The sequence below is a fragment of the Nycticebus coucang genome, chromosome 16, assembly GCF_027406575.1.
Source record: "Nycticebus coucang isolate mNycCou1 chromosome 16, mNycCou1.pri, whole genome shotgun sequence".
NCBI lineage: Eukaryota > Metazoa > Chordata > Mammalia > Primates > Lorisidae > Nycticebus > Nycticebus coucang.
Genome location: NC_069795.1, coordinates 32,588,103 through 32,610,696, shown reverse-complemented (window position 1 = coordinate 32,610,696; position 22,594 = coordinate 32,588,103). Strand labels below are relative to the sequence as shown.

The 22,594-nt window shown below is 35.3% G+C and overlaps 1 protein-coding gene across 8 annotated transcripts in view; it reads left to right on the top strand.

The window, feature by feature from the left end:
* The window catches only part of ROBO1 (roundabout guidance receptor 1), a 1,140,930-nt gene that overhangs the window by 967,986 nt on the left and 150,350 nt on the right, over positions 1-22,594 (top strand). For all 8 annotated transcript variants that reach the window (XM_053565205.1, XM_053565202.1, XM_053565204.1 and 5 more), the window contains one exon: positions 19,623-19,780. In XM_053565205.1, coding sequence (XP_053421180.1) covers positions 19,623-19,780 — 158 coding nt within the window. The remainder of the gene's footprint in view (positions 1-19,622; positions 19,781-22,594) is intronic.

Below are 22,594 nucleotides of genomic sequence, written 5' to 3'. Positions count from 1 at the left end.
GTCATTTTGGACTAGTATTTTATGAAACATCATTTTAGAAACTTTGTTGTACTTATTTTGTGTACTTTGTGTCAGTTACCGTTTTATCTTGGGTATTTTATTGCTTTATTTAAAAATAAAAACATTATAGTTGATGCATATGTAGTATTTGCCCTGTTTTAATCACAGGATAAAATTTTCACATTACAATGAGTAATATGGAATCGAAAACTTCAGAGTAAGAAAAGGCCAAGGCTAACGTGGCCTAACAAAGCTTTGTGTGGCTTCAAATGAACTGGGTGTATGTGTGGCGTGCTAAGGGCAAAGTACTGTTCAAAATAAAGAAAAACGTCGGGGGAAGCCATTTTTATGTTCCCCTGGGAGGAATTGCTTCTAATAATTTCATGGCTGCCTGTCAACCTGAGGCAGATGCTCTATTCCTTCCTATATGAATGATAGACCAACTGCTACATGCCTTTTTCCTTTGTTCAAGATCATTTTGAAAGGATCAGGTTTAAACAAAATTATTTCAACTAGGAAGTTGCAAGGAAGAGGTTAGGAAAATGTATTCAGGCAGGCATTTTAATCAAAGAAGTATTTGTTGGAAATGTGGTCAAAAGCATACTTGGCCAAGTCATACAAATAGTAACTTTTTTCCCTTTGAGCTCTAGCCCAAGGCTGCAGAAATGAGTTATGAATGTAAATAAATACAAATCAATAGGAGTTCTGTTTTTATTATTTCACTGGGAATTTCTGTACAATTTGAGAGCAACTTGCTGCAAGTTCAGCAGATGATTAAGTTTAACCTTGATCCTGAGCCAGCAAGATTGGCTTACTATCTATCAGCAAGGGATGTAAATTTACTTGGACACATTTTAATTGGCACTTATGCAACATGTACACACAGATGCTGAATTCATTGAGAAATCCTGAGTGCCATCTGTTTAACTAGCTTTGCCCTCTACTAAAGTACATGACAAAATGAGACCGGATCCTCTTGGCTTGCTCATGTATTTATCTTATACTGTATACTGGGAATGACCACTTTGTTAGTGTACTAGCCTATCAGATATTAATGCTATAATAATCTAAAAATATACTTTATCTTTCCTCTTATATGGGAAATTCCCCCCCCCAGTCTTTCCCTTAGTAAAAACATCATCTTCATGAAGTGTCTATTTCTAAGGTTAAACAGTTTTTTTAGTTTAATATAATTACTTAGTGAAACAGGTGAAATTTCTACATATGTAGAATTAAAATATTTCCTTAAATACAAATTTATTTTTAGTAATAGATTTATTGTTTCTGAGTTAAAAATGATGCTTAAAATAATACATGTAATTTTCATCTTCCTATGAAGTTTGACTTATAAATGAACTAATATTTAAAATTGGACTGTCCTATCTTCTACATATAATCAACATTTAAGGCTGGGCCCCGTTTTGAATGAAAGAGTCATTCCTTGCAAGACTTAGGCCTGGGAATAGCAATATCCCATCATGAGCTATATATAAAGACTTTGAAGGAAGGCCTTAAATTATCATATGAATATTAATGGAGAAGTGTTCCTTTTTAACTATGCAGCACCTTAATTTTTTAAAAAATATGTAAACAACAATGAAGCCACAGGTGTAAAATGCACATTTGAAGAAAATATCTGAAGTGTACATTGGTTCATTGATGAAGTGCTATGATTTGAATCAAAATTACAACTATACTTTCCTAATATATCGAGTCTTTGACTTAAAAATATCAAACACTAACCATTAAATTATTTTTGTACCTCTTCCTCTTAAACTAAATATTCGGTGTTAATAGAGCTGTCACTTTTTAAAGCAATCATGAAGACAGAATGAACCATTTATTTTATCAGTAGAAGCCTTATGTCTCTGTGACAGGTGGAGATTATGATGACATTGATGTCAGCCTAAATTCACGAGCTTGAGAATGAAATTCCTAAACTTGAAACACTTTCAAAACTGAAAGTAAACTAACTGATAATAGTCTGAAACTTAAATGGCTGTTACAGGAATGGGTTCATTTAATTTCCACATGTGGTTAATTATTAATACAATGATATTACTTGCCAAATTAACATACTTCTCTTCTAAATACTGGCTTTCTGGAGCTGATCCAAGGGAAAAATGGTGAAATCAGCAACTCCTCCCCAGTGAACTACCTAGGTCAAATCACAGGGGCTGTGAAGAATTTTTCATTAATGTCCTCCTTACAGCTGCTTCAGAAACAGTTTCAATTCCATCTCAAAATATTTTTTAATTTTTTTTTTAAATGAAAAGATCTTTGTTATCTTTAGAATCCGTTAAGGTTGTCAGAGAGTAATGATAACCTAATTGAAAGTCAGTGGGCTTTCTTAAGTTATTTGGGTTATTATAACATTAAACCAATTAACCTTGCTGAATTCAGTCTATCTGTAGTTTGAAGTCTTGGACTATTAAGACCTCTAAATTCCTTTTAACTAAAGCATTCTATGGTTCACAATAATAAACATAAAAATAAGATCATAGACTACAGATTAAGTTGCTTACCCTGTATCTCTCTCACATCTTTGAAGTATAAAACATTAGGACATATGAACAAATCCTTTTTGGTTGAATTAAACTGAAAATCTATATATAATATTCTTTTACTTTTAAGTTGAAGCACAGTTATCTATTGAAAATCCACATCCAAAACAGTCAGCTTCTAGTTGCAGCCCTCCTTCTAACTAAAGCTAAATCTTTTAACTTTATAATCACATCTTTTACATTTCCACCCTATAAAACTTACTTTATATATTAACGTTACAGATTAAACTGCTCATGCTTTCTATGGGGTCTTTAAATTCCTGTATGTACAGACAGCCAGACTTGAGGCATAAGGTAAGAGGTGGGAAATAGGGTTTCAGGTGGGAAATGCAGTAGGGACTGGAGAAGATGGGGTAGAAAGGGTGTTGGAAGGTGGACTGAAGGGCTCGTCTTATAGATATGGCATCAAGACTGGCAGAATCAGTGTGGCGCCTATGGCTCAGTCGCTAGGGTGCCGGCCCCATATACCAAGGGTGGCGGGTTCAAACCCGGCCCCGGCCAAACTGCAACCAAAAAATAGCCGGGCGTTGTGGTGGGTGCCTGTAGTCCCAGCTACTCGGGAGGCTGAGGCAAGAGAATCACTTAAGCCCAGGAGTTGGAGGTTGCTGTGAGCTGTGTGAGGCCACGGCACTCTACCGAGGGCCATAAAGTGAGACTCTGTCTCTACAAAAAAAAAAAAAAAAAAAAGACTGGCAGAATCAGAGATGAAGACTTGGTTTTTCAAAGAACACTGCATAGTAAGAGCTCAATTATTTGTTTACTGAATAAAAAATAAGAGATGAACTAATAAAAAAGAAGGAGATCAAATGATGTGGGGTTTGACGCTGCAAAGAAAATAATGTTTTATCTTGTTTTCTGTTAAAATCTGGTTATGGGCGTGTATTATCAAACCAGTTAAGGAAGTGAATGTAGTTAGGCTGAAAGTTATACTTGCTTCAAAACGTATTGGCCCAGGAGCTGGAGGTTGCTGTGAGTCCTGTGACGTCATGGCACTCTACTGAGGGCGCTAAAGTGAGACTCTGTCTCTACAAAAAAAAAAAAAGAATTCAATTAAAAATGTATTTTTAACAGTAAAGATGACAAAAATAGCACTTACATTACTTGAGGCGGTGGCAGTGTTCATGAATTAAAACGTTAAACACAGCTTCTCAATGCAGAAGACCTGTGCATTTTCTGTGCGTCCAGTAGTTTGTTTCCTAGCCATTAATGTACCAAAAAAAATTACTAGAAATTCATTTATTAATTTAACGTTTCTTATATTTTTACTTTTTCAAATGATTGTTTTGCTACCAACCCTGAAGTTATTTAACCATATATTGCTGGATAGGTTTTTTTATCGCTAGTCCAGACTTATATAGCCATCTCGTCTCCCTGTTAGAAATGTGGCAGTGTGTTTCTCTCAGTTATTATTAAGATCAATTAATTATGGTTGTAGGAACTGTCAGTTATTTATAGTGTTTGGGGATAAAATCCATGCTTGTCTCCTGTGTCACGTCTCTGTGGTATGGGGCTTATTTTGTCTTCTTCTTCCATACTTAATTACCTTTACCACATGGCTATGATCCTCCCTAATCCCAGAATGTTGTGTAATTACAGGATGTGCTTTTTGTGTACTCGTCATGATCCTTTAAAATGCCTTCTTAAAAAGACTTCTTTTGTTTCTAAATAAAAATATTGTCACTTTTGATATTGAATTGATTAAATAGCATAAATAATTTTATTTGTAGACGTAAAATTATTAATCTTTTGTTTCTAAATAGAAATTTTATCATTTTCATATTTGATTGATTAAACAGCACAAATAGACATGTTTAGACAATAAAATTATTAACCTTTTGTTTCTAAATAGAAATAGTGTAATTTTCAATATTTAATTGGTTAAGTGGCATACATCATGATATGATTAAAGACAATAAAATTATTAATCCTTAAATGTTAAACTTTCAATTATAAAAATCAAACGACCAATTTTCCTTTATACATATGTATAAAATGTTGGTCTTTCATTTTTTTGAAAATTAAAGAGGATAATGTTATGCATGACTCCAGTAAAGTTTTTCTCTAGTTCTGACCTTGAGAACCAAAGTAAAAATTAATTTAAGAAATTATTTTAAAAAGTGTGATTAAAAAGTCCTGCTACATCAGTGGTTTAGGGACATGATTGCATTAAATATGTATTATATGTTCAGATACACTACCCTTTTGCCGCAGTGAAGTCAAAACAACAAAAAAAACTAAATAAAATGTAATTGAATAGAGATGTAACAATGTGTTTTTAATTTTATTATTTCCTGCCTTTTAGTATTTAGGTCAAGGGAGGCATTCTATGCTTTTTTAAAAGCTAATAAATAATCCTTTATATGACTCAACTTTCTGCTCATTAAGACAGTAGGATTGCTCCATGATGTCCTTCATCTCTATTAGACCATAGGTCATTGTCAATTAAAAATTATCATGCATTTAAAGTGGACCATTTATTTACTTACCTAAAGATATCTGGTAAAGGAGTCAGGAAAACCTATTTGGAGCTAGAAAAAAATGTTTTATAATTTCTTTAGCAGGAAAATGTAATCATGCATGATTACTGATAAGCTAAATCTTCCTATTTTAAAAATAAATATGAATTTCCATAACACAGATTGCTAATAAAACTGAGCTCTTTGAGCTCAAACACACATTATTAAGGCTGGAAACACAAGATTAAGGTTTACTTTTAAAAACCTAAATTTTACAATGTGAAGAAAATATTTTTTTTGTTTATAGGAAGTTGCAACATTTACTTTAGGCATCAAACTTTTAATGAATATCTCAAAGTATCATGTCACTAAGGGTGCTTTCTTATGCCAAAATGAATTATCAGTAATTTTAGCAAAGTTTATACACCATCAATAACTAGTCATTTGACATTCCCTGTAATAGTTGATAAAATATGCAAGGTTAAAAATTGATAGTTAACATTATCATTTTTAATTTAGTTTTGACTAAAGAAAGGTAATTTCTACTTAAAGAAACGATGATGTTGAGAAGGGATTTCTATCACATGTATGTCAAAAGAGCCCAGCAACTATTTAGCAAATAAGTTTATTAACATACTAAAATACAGACAAAAGTGTTATGATAATAAGGTATTTGATTGGGTGGTTCTGACTTGATTCAGTAGACCTATGTGGTTCAATAAAAATAGAAGCAACTTTAAGAATTTAGAAAACAAACAATTTAGTTTTTATTTACACTTTTGGCTAAAAAAGCAGAAATTACAAAAGCATTTTACAGAAAAATAAAACCTTACATTTGTTTTATTTACAAGAAATGTGACTGTTCAACTGGGGTTTGTTAAAGAAAAAAAGTAATCCCAAGCTTGCCAGGATTGCAAAGAAACTGAGATTTCTTTGTTTCATTTTGTTTTGTTTTGTTTTCTTTTTTTTTCTTTTTTTTTTAGTTTCTTGAGGTTGCTAATGGTTTTAAATCAGTTGGAGGGTCTTTTCAAAAACTAGTCAGCTAATGGGAACTATTTACTCCTCATTATAATGAAGGTTTTAAAATCTCCAGAAAAAGCATTTGTTCCTCCTTCACCCATGAGACTGAATTTTGGCTCATTTGATTCCCTTTTGACTATTTATCATGTAAGATTGTACGTTACTCTAGTGGTCTTTTGATAATTTTCCAAATTGCATAATAATTACATTTGGATTTGGATTATTTTTCTTTAAATTTTATACTTAAGAATACTGAAACTGGGCGGTGCCTGTGGCTCAAAGGAGTAGGGCACTGGCCCCATATGCCGGAGATGGTGGGTTCAAACCCAGTCCCGGCCAAAAAAATGCCAAAAAAAAAAGAATATTGAAACATTAGTTCAAATTTATGAAATGGAACCAAACTTTTGTTCAAAGAACTTAATTTATATTTATTTATGAGGTCCTACCTATATGTGCTGGGCCTTTAGGTTGTGGCTCTGATTGTAATAGGGAGAGTTGGCAACTTCTTAAAAGGATGACTGAACTATTGAGAATAGGGTTTTATTTAATATACTGATCTCTACCAAAGTATTTATGGATTTCAAAGGCATATGGGCATGGTAGTTTCTCCCTTTCCATAATATCATTGCTGAAACTGATGTGCCTGAAACTGCCTTGTTGTGGAGTCCCCTCTGTCATCTCAACTTTCATATTTGTACTTCTTTCACATTATAAGTGAAAGACATCATGTTCTGATATCTGGATCTTTTTTCTTTTTTAAGTGACAAGACAGTTTATTGACAGGGAGAGAGTGGTAAGTATTATAAGCAAACCAGGGGGAAGCAAAAAAAAAAGGGGGGGGGAACAGAACCTCCAGTGGCAGAGGGGGGTAATCCAAGTGGGAAACCCTCCAGAAATCTAGATCTTCATATGGTTCACTTTCAGAGGTATAGAAACTTCCAGGACAACAAACAGAAAATGTGCTGCAGTTCCTTATTCAAAACAGAGCACTGTGTAAGAGTGATTAGTATACAACCACAACAACAAATCTTTCAGACACAGAAACATACCGCATGCAGATAAAATTGGGTAGGAATTGGGATGGAAATAAAAGTTCAGAGGGAGAAATGAGTAATGTAAAATTTACAATTTAAGCAAAAGCAATTGATATAATATATATTGAAATAGACAATAGTGAGCATCAAATCATAATGGTCTTTATAGTTCATCTGATGCACATTTAAAAGACCCAGAATTGGGTTTTTTTGAATTCAATGTTTATTATACGCCATGAATTATAACCTTTGGGGGGAGCACCTTTGACGAAAGTTTATTTTCTCTTTTCTTTCTTTTATTTTTTTGAAAGCTAAATAAAATAAAACAATTGTTCTATTTGTTCATTTCTTGCATTTGAAGTAGTCTTTGAAGACTTCCTTGGCATGTGACCGTAGTCCTCAGCTATCATGCGACTCCAACCAACCACTTTACAGATTTTCCCCTGTCGATTTTACAAAGGCTTCCCAATTCCTCTGATACTTGTTGTTAGCAGCCTTTATTAGGTTGCTTTGGTGTTCAGCACAAAGAACCTCCACCATCTTGACATATGTAAATGCATGGCTTTTGCAAGCAAGCGCACCAAGACAGACCTTGCTCTTGTGTAAGGCTTTAGCAGCATCTAGAATCCTGTGTACTAAGCTATTGGGGATGAGGGTGGTTTTCAGCATCTCTTTTAAAGCAAGGTCAGCATCCATCACACATACTGCAGCCAGGCCTTCCTAGGCTGTGTAGGGGGCTTACTGGCGGAGCAAAAGCTTCGTAACACATGAGTCTCCCCGCCTGGTTGAGTTGCAGACACCCGGGAAAGAGTCACAGTTTTTTATCGTTGTCTCACAGCCTGTTTCTGGCTCTACAGGACAAGAATTAACCTTCTGAAGTGTTGGTTTACTGGTCGGTGTGCAGGTAGCAAACTCACCAGACGCTCATCATGAGGTTCAGGTGAAGAGTAGTTGAAGATGTGCTTTTTCAGCATGGAATTTTCCTCCATTGTAAACATTCAATTCCCATTATCTGATATTAAAAATAGACATACACACACAAACAATATTGAGTAATGATTCATAATATGAGGTAATACCCTTCGATACAATAATATTTTTACTGACTTATTTTTATCATTTTAAATATTCCCCCCCCCCTTTTGCTTCTAATCTGTTCTAAGGAGAAATACATTTTGCATTGCATGAAATACTGTTATTAGAAAAGACAGCATCGTTTATACGAGTTATAAAACTATTCTACTAATAATCCCAAGTACCTTTAGTGAGAACTTATTAACATGATTCCTGGTACCAGCAAAAGGATGTCTTAAACTTTGCCTGCAAAAGAGCTGAAAGCTGAGTGAACTCTCCCAAGGGCTGTGTAGTTTATTAGGAAAAGGCAGCTCACACAGCTCCACAATTGCATACTTGTTATGTTCCTTGGAGATCGAAAACCCTGTTAGGTACTAGGCATTATTATTTTGAAGCCCCAGACAGCCCGTGATAGGGAAAACACAAGGAATTAACAGATCCGAAAGTTATTATGTTCAGGAATAGTAATAGTGATTGAAGACAGATTGTCACCAATTAAAGACCCCTTTGTTTAGTTCATGTGTCTCTGTGTGTGCTATTTAGACTGTTTTTCCTATCACTGGGATATTCCTTTGGGTTGGGAAGAAGTTATAATTGGCAACCCTAATTATGCTGTACAAAGATAACACTGGTGAGAAGAGTTTGTTGTTCTTTAATCCAATAGTTATATTTTCTCTGGTTCTTCACAATTACTGGGGAGATTTTAATGAAATCATTTTAAATGGTGAAGATTTCTCCCCCTTAGACTCCCTCCAATGTCATACAATTTGAAAACTGCTTTTAGCCTTTCTCCTATTTAGCTGCTGGTATTGTGGGCTTTAGAGGGTAATAAAGCACTTGTGTGTGTGTGTGTGTGTGTGTGCGCGCGCGCGCTTAACCACCTCTGTTTCCCAGGAAATACTTTAATTAGACACAATCTGAGTCTTTTTCAGGCACTTGAAAAAAATTGTGTTTTTAAGAAAATGAAGGATGAAAACAGTTGTGGGATCTCATCTTGTACATGTCCAGTAACTCATAGTACTACACCAAATACTGACGACTAACTTCAGGCCCTCATTTGCAGTTGGGCATGGCAACTAGAAGTGGGGGAGATTGTACTTAAAGTTATATAAAGTTATGATTTATAAACTATAGTAATAATACGGGTTTATTTTAAGGTATAATTTTAAATGCTAGAGATGACACTCCTCCACATTTCAGTTTGAAGTGACAGGGCTTCCTCAACTGGATGTATTTTGAAAAGGCGCAAAGGTAGGGTTTTCTTATAAACCACCAAGAAGACAAACTCAGGTCTGAGTATCTCTTAGAAGATCAAAAGAGTTTAATCCCAAAAGAGTTTAGTGCTAGCCAAAAGAATCCAGGTCCAAATCCCAAATGTATTACTTGCTAGCTGCATACTCTGTACCTCTATAGTAACCGGAGAAAATTATTTAACCTCTTGTACATCATTTTACCTAGTAAATGAGAATGATAATAGCACCCACCTGCAGGTTCACTGTCAGCGTTAAATGAATTAGTACATATAAAGCCCTTAGAATGAATAGTCTTGACACTTGGTTTTATTGCAATGAATGAGTTGCTATTCATGTTGCCTTGTTCTTTCATGCAAGTGATTTTTAAACCTTTTCTTTGAGACCTCTAGACATGGATTCTTCTGCAGGACAGCTCATATGGAGAAGTAAAACAGAACAGTATCCCCTTTATCTGTTTTGCATACATATTACACCATTGCCTAAAGTTTCAATTGAACAAAGCATCCTGTTACACACATAAACACACATACACACAGAGAAGACAGAGAGAAACAATAGAAAAAGAAACCTTTGAAATAAGTGCCCTGAAGGCAAAGAGCTTGTCTATCTTGCTAGCCTCTACCACCAAGCATTGTACTTTTTTTGAGTGAATGAATAAATGAATCATAAATAAAACGTTTAAGAATCTGGGGTTTCAGCATAATGCGAGAGGATTTTACATGTGTTTTGCATATGTAAAAGTAAATTACAGTGAAATTTCCAATTCTAATTACGTAATAACATTAATATTCTATTGATCATCTCATCCTTAAATATTGATAACCCATATCCTTTAATATTTTATTGATTCTCGTATCCCTTGAGTTAGGCTTAACTTTCAGCAGTCCTGGCAGATGCCCATGATGTTTTGAGTTGTGTTCATTCTCCGAAGAAATCAACCGAGTTTTTACTATAATTTGCTGCTAAGCATGGTGGTCATATACATTTTATATATATATATATATATGTGCGGTCACACATACATTTACATACATAGTCCATACATATGTACACGTATATATGAGGTACATAAACTTAAAATATACTAGTTTTATTTGAATTTTCCAATAAATTAAGAAATTTATATATCAAATTAAATTAAAATTTGTCATTCTAAAAATCATAATGTAAGTTAATTGACCAAGGAATATTATCCATTAGCAATTGGGATTTGGAATACAGCAGCATAAGAGTCCGAATAGCTCAATATCAATCTTCTGTTAAATACCAAAGGGCAGAATATGTTTATGTGTGTTTATGGGAGTATCGTCTGTCTGTGACACCCATAACTCAAGCACCTTGAACGTAGCACTCATGTCGATTTAAGCAACCACTTGATATGTAATTCTTAATGCATAGAAAATACAGTACAAACTCTGTAAGTTGACCACTGAATGACTGTAACAAACTGGTCCACGTGCAGAGGGGTCAACATAAGGAACCAGGGCTACTGCGCTGGTATGTACACGTGGTGCGGGTCAGGTCTATGGAAATTAGGTCAGCTTAATGAGATGGTCACTGTCGGGAGATGCTCAGTTATGGACGTTCTACTGTATAGTAAACATTTGCTGAAGGCCTTCTGTTAGTGTAGGCATTGTTGTGGGCACTGGACACACAGGTGATGCAGACAAGGTCCTTGTTTTTCTGTGAACTTCAGAGACAAAGAGCCAGGCGATAAATACAGAAGTGTGTCTCTTTAACTGGGGTACTGCTCAGTGCAAGGCACTAAATGCAAAGTTGGATTTTACAAAAGAAAGAATGCATGCCTGTCTTGCCCTAATCAAGGTCCCAGCGCTCAGATATCCTCATTTTGTCTGTGTTTTTTTAACCCTGCCAGCCTACTCCTGAGTGTGACTTTTGCTCTGGCACTTCAAACCCTCCTCAATGGCATTCTTTGTCCTCCTTTGCATTTGTACCGGCAGCTGAGAAATTTGGCAATTCCTTACACAGTGACTAATAGCCATACTTCTTTGCAGATGTAATGTACCATATAAATGGCAAGTCCTGTATAAACATTAAATAATTAGCTTTCATACTAAGCCTATCAAGATACAGTGTAAAATTCTCTGTCCTGTATGGAAATAATTGAGCCATTGTGAATATACTTATTAAAAATCACGGAATAGTGGAAGATTGTATGTTGTAATTCTGAAATTCTTGACTTCTGTTTTCTGACTCATAAATAAATGTATCTACAAATAATACCATATAAAACAGTGACCTGTAAATACTGAATCTTTCATTAATAAATCCATTTAATTTGTATTTTAAAGTCTATAAAATGCAAACATCCAGTAAGTCGCTCACTTTGGGGCAGAGCACACAATTTTGGTGCTTTGACTTAGTCTGTGGTACATTTTCTTCATGATCTCTCAGACTTTCAAGTCTGATGAATATGAACTATTTAAATATTGATGGTTACCAATGCACACTTTTCTCTGGAATGTATTGCAGATTTTAAATTAAATCTAATATGCCAAACTTACCTTCTGTCTATCTTGATGACCTAGTGCTACTGTAATAAACATGAAGGAGTTCCCTGTACTGCAGTAGGACACTTGTACTAGACTGTTTATTGCAGTTCAATTTACAATCGCCAAAATGTGGAAACAGCCTAAGTGCCCACCAACCCAGGTATGGATTAACAAGCTGTGGTATATGTACACCGTGGAATACTATTCAGCTGTTAAAAAAAATGGAGACTTTACATCCTTCGTATTAACCTGGATGGACGTGGAAGACATTATTCTTAGTAAAGCATGACAAGAATGGAGAAGCACGAATCCTATATACTCAATTTTGATATGAGGACAATTAATGACAATTAAGGTTATGGGGGGGAAGGAAAAGCAGAGAGAGGGAAGGAGGGAGGGGGCGGGGCCTTGGTGCATGCCACACCTTCTGGGGGGCAAGACATGATTGCAAGAAGGACTTTACCTAACAAACGCAATCAGTGTAACCTGGCTTATTGTACCCTCAATGAATCCCCAACAATTAAAAAAGAAAAAAAAAAATGTCATGATGGTGTCCACGTTCACTCAAAATGGCCATGTCATTCAAGCTGGGACCCAATGTAGATGTAACTCTAACCATTAAAAGACCAGGGACATCTTGTCCATCTCTACAGTCCAGGAGAATACGGAAACATAAAACTGTGTTTAAGTTCATTTGCTCCTCCACCGCATGCCCTCTAAGGAAACAGATTGCTCCTAGTTTCTTTTATTCTGGTAGTAGCTTCTCATTGTATTTGTAAAGGCTTCTCTTCACTCTAATTAAGGTTGAGCAATGCTTGACATCCCTCTGTACTATATAAGTTTTTCAGAATACATAATTTTGGGGGGGAAAAAGTACTTGTTTCCGAGGATAGAGCATAAGAGGTTTGCAAAATCTTCAAAAGTTCTGCTAGTTAAGAAAATAAGTACTTCTACCAGCATATTTTCTTCCAGGATCTTAACCAAAGCATAATTTAAGGTTTAAAAGTAAAGTTGTATGATATAAAGAAAAAACAACTAAAAGATGACATGATCATTGAAGAGTAGTTATAGATATATTCAGTGTCTGTGAAATTTTTTAGAATAAATGCATCTCCTTTGGAAACAGTCATGATTAAATCACAACTTCGTAGAGAATTGATGTTTGCATGCGTAATTAAAAAAAAACAAATTCCTCTGCTTTAGAAGGTCGTGATGAAAGGTGACCAGTGCTTCATGAGAATATTATTTAACATGTCATCATTTTAGTTTTCTTCTCCACTGGGTTAAATTGTCTTGCCATACATTTATCCTTTTTGTTGGAATATATTTAAAAGTTTGAATTAGCATTAATTTATTTTAAGAAAGATTGTGGTGTTTTGAACACATTTGTATAAAGAATAACATTTTGTTCCGGGTAAGACCATCATTAGCTAGAATGTGGGAATATAAGTAGTCATAGAAGCCTTTATGATATGCTTTCTTTCCAGCTCTCGAAAGCTATCTTTTAATTCAAAATAACCTGCACTAAAACCCGATCATATTACCTTTTCCCAACAAGGTAACCATTAATACTGTTTATTGATAGACATAAGCTTTTTATATACAGTGTGTCTATAAAGTTCGTGTGCTTTAAAATATACAACTATTTTATTTTATAGACACCCTGTAGACTTCACTGCAAGAAAAATATAAAAGTGATATCATAGCAGCCAGGTACAAAGTATGTACTCAGTACAGATGTGTTAAATGAAAGAATTATAGTTATTCTGAAATTAAATAACCTTTATTTACCTCAGCACGTGAGTTGGCATTCAGACAGAAAACTAAAGTATTGTAAAAGTGAATAATATATACTCTGTTTGAAATTGAAGACTGGGTAAGTGATTAGTTATTCTGAAAGCAAAGTGGTGCATTGCAACACAGGCAGGTTGTTACCGAGCACCTGCAGACTTGCTGTCTTTGGAACTATCCTTCCTCATTTATTTCATCCTCCAATATGCCCTACTTTGTAAGGGGTTCATTCATTTTTTTCCTTCTTCTAGTTGAGAAGAGTTTACTATTTCCTATAAACTTTCATTGAAATGGTAGTATTTTAAGTAAAAAAAAAAAAAAATATGCCAGGATGGCATATTACCTTATATGTTTTTCCCAAGATACCCACTTTTAATTAAAATGCTTATATTAATTAAAATGCTTATTTTTTAATTTCAGATTAATAGGAGTGTACAAATGTTTAGGTTACATTGTTTTCAATTCTAAGGTAAAGTTCGAGTGGAGCCCTGCCCCCGGGGGATGTGCTGAATACCCTCTCACATTGCGCACATTAGGTGAAATCCCGCCAACAGCTTTTTTAGTCATTTTGTGGTTGAAATAATTGAAGAAATACAAGTTTCTCTTGACAGAGGATTTAAAAATTACACATTGATAAGAAATCTCACGTCATATGCACAATGAATAATGAAATCTAATTTTCAATATTACACTGAAAGTCTCCTCTTCCAAACATAAAAATTATCTGAAAAAATACAGGATGCACAGTATATTCAAAGATATCGATATGACTCTTAGAAGGAAAATTTATCACTGATCTTTTATCATAATGGGAAGAGTCATGATACTTAGGTATTTAGAATTGCAAGCACTGTGTTAAGATAAGACCAGATGGGTGGGCACATGGGAGAACAGACTCCTTTATGGACTGGAGTTCTGGTTTGGTTACTAAATCCTTACCTTTATGGAGTAAATGTTCAATAAGCGTTAGCCATTGCTAACTTTATAATTATATTGCAAATATTACCATTATAATTACTATTTATGTGATATGTCCCTCCCTCCCGAAGAGCCTTGATTTATTAATATCTAAAGCAGAAAGTTTGGATTATACATCTATGAAGCTCCTAACTACACGGAGAATCTCTGAGTCATGAAGCTAAGCTTCATAGATGTTTACCTCATGATTAGGGAACAAAATTAACTTAAGATGCACTTGAGCCTACCAAGAGAGTATAGTCAAGAGACTACAGTGCAGGGAGGCTCAATAGCCCTAAGTCATGCCTTGGCAGTCATAAAGTGAATTTGTTGAAAATACAGTGAACTAAATAGAGCAATTGCATTTTGTAGTACAATAATGACATGATTGAAAAGGGAAAAAAAGGATATCGACCAGGTACAGTGGCATGTCCCTGTAATCATGCCTGGGAGGCTGAGCCTGGAGGATTATTTCAGGCCAAGAGTTAGGGAGGGAGGGGGAGAGAGAGAGAGGAAGGAAGGAAGGGAGGGAGGGAGGGAGGGAGGGAGGATGGGATAAGCCAGGCGTGGTAGTGCCTGCCTGTAGTCCCATCTATTCTGGAGACTGAGGCAGGTAGATTGCTTGAGCCCAGGAGTTTGAGATTGCAGTGAGTTCTTCTGGTCTCTTTCTGATAAATAGTGGCAAAATTTCATGGAACTCAATTGCCTCACTTTATGGGATAGATTAGATGTTGTCAAAGACCTCTGCCAGTTCTGCTATGTTACCTTTCAGTTTTCAGATTTCCTACAATACTTTCATATAATGTTTTACAAATATTACAGCCTCCATAATACTCAGAATAGTTTAACATTTTTTTTCTCCTTTAATCTCCTCCCTTTTTAAATTTGAGACAGGTTCTCCCTCTGCTGTCCAGGCTATCTTAGCTCACTGTGACCTAAAGCTCCTGGGCTCAAATAATTTTTCTTCCCCAGCCTCCCAAAGTAGCTGGAACTTTAGTTGTGCAATACCATTCCCAGCTATTATTTATTTATTTTTTTATAGAGATAGCATCTCAGTTTTGCCCAGAATGGTCTTGAACAGCTGGTCTTGAGGGATTCTCCTGCCCCAGCCCCACTTAGTGCTAGGATTACATGCATGAAGCACCATGGCTGGTTTGTCGCATCTTAACATTGTTTGGATAAGTTGCAAAGACACAACTGAATTTTAGAATTATTTTCTGAAAACATGTTTACTTATTTGAGAATTGTATTAAGGTTGATATAAAGATTTTCAGAAAAAAGATTATATGCTTTGTTTTTCTAAAGAAAAAAGATGAATTTTAGTTAGCCATTTTTAAAAGACGCAAAAAGGCAAGATTTAAAGAAGTCAATGAAATTTATATTTTCTATAAATTAATGGAGTGAAAAAATCCAAAAAGCTATTGAGTCAAATCATATGAATCTATCCATACGCATAAAATAAAGCTACATAAATATGGGCGAAATCTGATATTATTATAATGTTATGGTGAACTGTGGTCTAATACCTTTTTAAGTGGTATCTGCTTCGATACACAATATATGCAGCTAGTTCTTTTGAAATTAATACAAAATCTCTTTGAAAATTTAGTTCCAAATTTTAAAATTTTGCACTATTTAAATGAAGGAGCATTTAGAAATATACACCTTGATTCATAGACAGAAGAGAGAAGGAGACGTTTTTAAAAAGATCTGTATTTGGGGGCAGCGCCTGTGGCTTAGTGAGTAGGGCACCGGCCCCACATACCGAGAGTGGCGGGTTCAAACCCAGCCCCGGCCAAACTGCAACAAAAAAATAGCTGGGTGTTGTGGCGGATGCCTGTAGTCCCAGCTACTTGGGAGGCTGAGGCAGGAGAATCGCCTAAGCCCAGGAGCTGGAGGTTGCTGTGAGCTGTGTGACTCCACAGCACTCTACCGAGGGCCATAAAGTGAGACTCTGTCTCTACAAAAAAATAATTAAGAAAAAAAAGATCTGTATTTGAGAATACTTATGGATGCCACCAATCCTTTGAATTTGATCTTTATTGTAAAGGCTTAAATATACACATGAATTAAGAAAACTAAACAATTTAACTAAAAGTTAATACCATTTTATAGTGTGACACACTATTTTTCCCCAAAGGGAAATGTTTGGGACAGGAATAGAAAGAAAGAAAGAAAGAAATAGAAAGAAAGAAAAAAGTACTTTTATAGAAGGGAGAATAAAATCTGAAATTCATAACTTTATGCAGAATTTCCCATAGCCATTGGCAGCACTAGAGTTTTATGCTTTACAGCTGCAAAAATAATTACATGAGCATTATCTAAGCAACAAATTATAACGGATTACATTTTGTTAGCTTTTCATAGTATACTGTATGAGGCCAAATAACATAATAAATGGGGAAAAAACTTGAGTTATCCGACATAGACCTTTGATATTTTTGCAAGACATTTTATTATTCATCGGTTTGTTTGAGACATGATCTCGGTTTGTAAATAAGATATAGTATTACCAATTTGGTTTTAAGGTCACCATACAGAAAAATTGTTCAAATTATTGATTTTTATTTGAGACGTATTTTTACTTCTGGGTGTTTCGAAGGTGTTAAAACTTTTCAAATGTGTTGTTGTAGATTAATAGTGTGATCCAGCGGAGGTACATGCTGCTTGTTAAGGTCCTTTCATTCGCTTTTTCTATAAGCCTTACATTTTATTCATGGTATATTCTTAACACCTACTAATAACATAAGTTTATAAATAGTGAAAGTCCTCTTACTCTGTTCTTTTATTATGTGGTAACAGTAGCTGGAGTTTTCAGTGTCTATATATTTTATTAATAGTGAATAGTATTGAAGTTAGAATTATAACAGTTTGATGCAATAAGATTTTCTTTGTTTTTTTCTTTTCCTTTTTACTGTATTTTTGCAAAGATATAAACAAAGTGTCCTATTTGAAGCAATGTTTTGCAAGTGTTAACATCATCACACTGTGATGTTGTTAACATCAAGTTGTCTTAATAGGCGGATTTAAAAAGTAGGTTTTATTTGGGTAGACATTATACCTCACTAGATGTATGTACCTACTTAGTTGGTATTGAGGAAGAAAAAGTAAAGAACAGAGAGAGAAAAATAAAGGTTTTTATAAGGCTATAAACTTGTTTAAGGTGTTGGACCCAAAATTGAAGAGTGATTTTTGAAATAACAGCCCGAGCATTTGTTTTTTTACATTGTAGAACTTCATCCATGAAAGCATTTTTTTTTTTTTTTTTTTTTTTTTTAGAGACAGAGTTTCACTTTATTGCCCTCCATAGAGTGCCGTGGCATCACACAGATCGCAGCAATCTCCAACTCCTGGGCTCAGGCAATTCTCCTGCCTCAGCCTCCCAAGCAGCTGGGACTACAGGCGCCTGCCACAAAACCCGGCCATTTTTTTGTTGCAGTTTGGCCGGGGCCGGGTTTGAACCCGCCACCCTCGGCATATGGGGCCGGCGCCCTGCTCACTGAGCCACAGGCACCGCCCCATGAAAGCATTTTTAATGTCATTAGAATGGAAAGACATCCATCAAGTCCAAAATTATACTATCAACTATTAAATTCAACCAATTTTAAAAGATAAATAATATGTATCACTCCAAGTCAGCATGTTTAACATACAACAATAACAATAAAAATATTAAGTACTATCTTAAATCAGGTTACTAAAATGGTTCACATTTTATTACATACTAGATCTAGAAAAATGGGGTGGAGGAAAGATAACTGTTTATTGGACTTTCTACTAAAGGATGTAACCTCCATCCTTGTTTTGTAAATGGGGAAATAAACATATGACGTAGTATGTTCAAGATTACACATGTAATAAAAAGCAGAGTTGTGATTTAAGACCAATGGTTGCCAAATTATTCATGATTTCTTGATGTTATCAGGATATTGAGGACAATTTTACTGCATGAACTATTTTTCATATGTAATTGGATTATTTTTCATATTTTATTCCAACGGTTCCAAAGTGTAGGATGCTGCTTGTTTTATAATATGTTAACATTATATTAGTATCAAATTGATTTTATGATAATGAATGGGTTTCTCCTCTAAAATATAGTATTAATAGTATAAATGGCTTAATAATCTCTCATTTTGAATACATTTAAAGATTAAATAAGATAATATATACCAACTCCCCCCAACTACTTAGAACAAAAACTCAATGCTGTTACATTTGGACATTTGAAGTCGACATGTAACCAAAATGCGTATACCTCTGTAGTACCAGAATATTATTTATTTCAGAAAATAAAAAAAAATAAATTAAAAAAACCCTCAATGCTGTTGGTAGCAGTGCTGATCATAGTCTTGGTGCCTTCTAACCTTCTCAGTGATAATGGAACAACACAATGAATTTGAATGTAGTTCTTTAGCTATGTCTAAAGTTTTTATAATGAACATAGTTAAATCATCTTGGCTGTATAATCTTGTCCATTAATTTTAAATATCTATAATATATCTCAATTAAATGCATATATGGAAGCATCTTTATTTTTTCTTTTAGTATATTTGTTTGCTGTATGTAAAATTATAGAGAGCATTATCTCAAAGTGTCATTTGGATATAAGGAAGATTCGATTATAATCATTAGCCCATGGATGAGGAAAATGTAGCAAACAGGCAGAAAAGAAATGCACGTGTAAGATAAGCCAAATGCTAACTCTGAGGGCACTAAGCAGCAGAATACACTTGCCTGGTGGTTTATGAAGAATATCAAATTATCCCTCCCGTGCATGCTTAAGGCCAAATATCTTTATTAAACTGCAGATGTCTCTAAGTAGATACAGATTCTTAAAGGTGTATGGTGGTAGCTATTAGAAGCAGTTTATTATAAATTAATGTGTCTTCGCTGAAATTCAGAGCTAAGAACTGTATTTGTTACTGTTGAGAATAATGATTTCATCTCGTTCTTACAGTCCTACGGGATGACTTCAGACAAAACCCTTCCGATGTCATGGTGGCAGTAGGGGAGCCCGCCGTAATGGAATGCCAGCCTCCGAGGGGCCATCCTGAACCCACCATTTCATGGAAGAAAGATGGATCTCCCCTGGATGATAAAGATGAAAGAATAACTGTGAGTATTTAATTCAACAGCAGGGAGCATTTGTATGTCTAACTCCACATCTTCACCAAAGCAAAAGAGAAAAGTGAAGTAGTTTCTTCTAAGTAAGGCTTGTATTTGTTCCTTTTTTTCACTTCTTCTTTTACAATAGATAGATGTCAATTCTCTCTGTGTTAACATGAAAATAAGTGAGGAAAATGCATGTGGTATTTAGAGTTCAATAAAAGAAAAGTTACGATTTCCTTTTGAATGTCTTAGCGTTAACACAGTTATATATGACTTTATTATTGTAATAACTAAGCTTATAAAATTCCCATATTTTACAATAAAAATTATTTGTTTTAAAAAATCAGTTATATAGCATGTTTCCAGAAGGCCTCTTAAGCTAATTCAAGATTTTATTTTATGTTTTTTTTTCCAGTGTTTAAATGCTTTTTCTGTTCCATAGAGTCTCGTATTATTTCTGAGTAATAAACTCATCCTAAGTGATGGTTAGTGATGAATTTATCTCATTTAAGGATACAATCTATGTGATTAGATTATTGGATTGCCCATTCCTGCTCAGATAGGAGAGAACTGTGTGATCTGTGCATTTTCCTCTAGTGATTCTAGGTGACTTCTTTTCCTCATTCTGTCTTGTAAGGTGTTACTAACGGATCGCAATCACTAAGCTCTCATTGGTTCTTTTATTGTTCAACATCCCCTATTATCATTTTCTTTGTTCAGCACATACTGGTATCTGTCCATTGTGAATTCATTGGCCAAGATTTAAAGTTCCCCGAGATAACGTATGTGTGTAGAAAAGGTCACTGCTAAAGGTGCAGAAGAACCAAGTTGTCACACAGACCATAGAAAGCTAATAAGTATTTGTACTCTTACTGAGCAACCAGTTAGCAGATTAGCATGATGACCGGAGTAGTGAAAAAATTGGAGAAGGTGGTAGAAGACAAAGTTTTAGGGACTTTGAAAGAAAGTCAAGCATTTTTCCTGTACTAATCTGAGTTAGAATGAGTCTTTCAAAAGGTGAGAGTGACTGTTCTGTTATTAAACGATGATGAAAAATCACATGGCAACGTGGGCTGTACATGGATACAGTGGTTTCAGGAATCACAGCTGAAAGCTCAGGGGAATAGACAATAAAGAAGAAATGTTTCTCTTCTTAGTGATACTAGATTCCTTTTGAATTTATGCACGATTAAGCAAAAAAATATTTTTCCTCTTAAAAATATGTTCTAGATGATTTAAAGACCATTATCTGCTATCCCATTTCCCCACCTTAATCATTCAAACATTTTAAAACCATTATATCGCTGACTCCCCTCATGCCTCTTTCCTGACTACTTATTCGTGTTTAATACAAATTAATGACAAAATTCTTAGCACTGGTAATGCAGCTTAAACAACACTTAGTGAGTGTCCTTCGGTAACTCACATATAAATTAGTATAATGTACACTATGTTGAACTATAAGAAGTCCTATGCAAATAGTAAAGGCGTAGAGGGATTCATTAGTGCTCGGGTGGAGTTGAAATTTTAAGTAGGCTGATTGATCAGAGAACGGCTTGCATAAAGACATGGAAAATTGAGGGAGGGAACTAAAAAATCCGGGGAAAGGGCTCAATGCCTGTAGCATAGTGGCTAAGGCACCAGCCACATACCAGAACTGGCAGGTTCAAATCCAGCCTGGGCCTGCCAAACAACAATGACAACTACAACAACAACAAAAAGAATAACTGGGAGTTATGGCAGGTACCTGTAGTCCCAGCTACTTGGGAGGTTGAGGCAAGAGAATCACTTAAGCTGAAGAGTTTGAGGTTGCTGTGAGCTGTGATGCCATGGCACTCTACCGAGGGTGACATAATGAGACTCCCCCCAAAAAAATTGGGGGAAAAGGGTGCCTTAGGCACACAGCATAGGAAACTCAAAGACTTCAAGTTCTAACACATTCAACCAAACAACAAAGAGTCAAAGTGGGTTGAACAGAGTACATGAAGGACAGATTTGTAAGAGACAGTGTCACAAGGTGGGGGTAACAGGTAGCCAGGCTCTGCAGAATCTTATGACTGTTGTAAATAGTTAGGCTCTTCTTCTCAGTAAGGTGAAGACCATCGGGAGTGTCTCAGCAGAGGTAGGGACACCAGTTGAGAACCTTTGCAACAATCCAGACAAGAGACAAATGATAGTTTGAACCAGTCTGTTAGGAGAGGAGGCGGTGAGGAGTGGGAAGCTTCTGTGTACACTCTTATGCAGGAGCTGACAAAATTTGACAACAGGTTGGATGTGGCTGGGGAGGAAAAGGAAGAGTCCAGGATGACGCTCATTGATTGGCCTGAGCAGCTGAAAAGGTAGAGATGACATTACCTGAGATTCTATAGGAGACTCTTTGGGGTGGGATGTATCAGGAACTCAGTTTTAGACGTGGTAATTTTGAAATGCATATTAGTTATCTAAGAATAAACAACAAATAGGCAGTTGGATATATGAAATTCAGAACTGAGGTTGAGGTTAGATAATAAAGTAGGTTGTGGGCGGCGCCTGTGGCTCAAGGAGTAGGGCGCTGGTCCCATATCCTGGAGGTGGTGGGTTCAAACCCAGCCCTGGCCAAAAACCACAAAAAAAAAAAAATAAAATAAAAAATAAAGTAGGTTGTGGTAGATGTACATGTACTCATTATTATCCAATCCTTTCCTCCTCTGGAGTAAATGGAAGGCTCTGCTTCCCAGCTTCCTTGATGCTGGGCAGACTTGTTTGACCACTTTAGCTTCATGGGTTGTGCATGGAAATTAAAGAAATTAAATACTAGTACGGGAGTAAGCATCTAGTTCT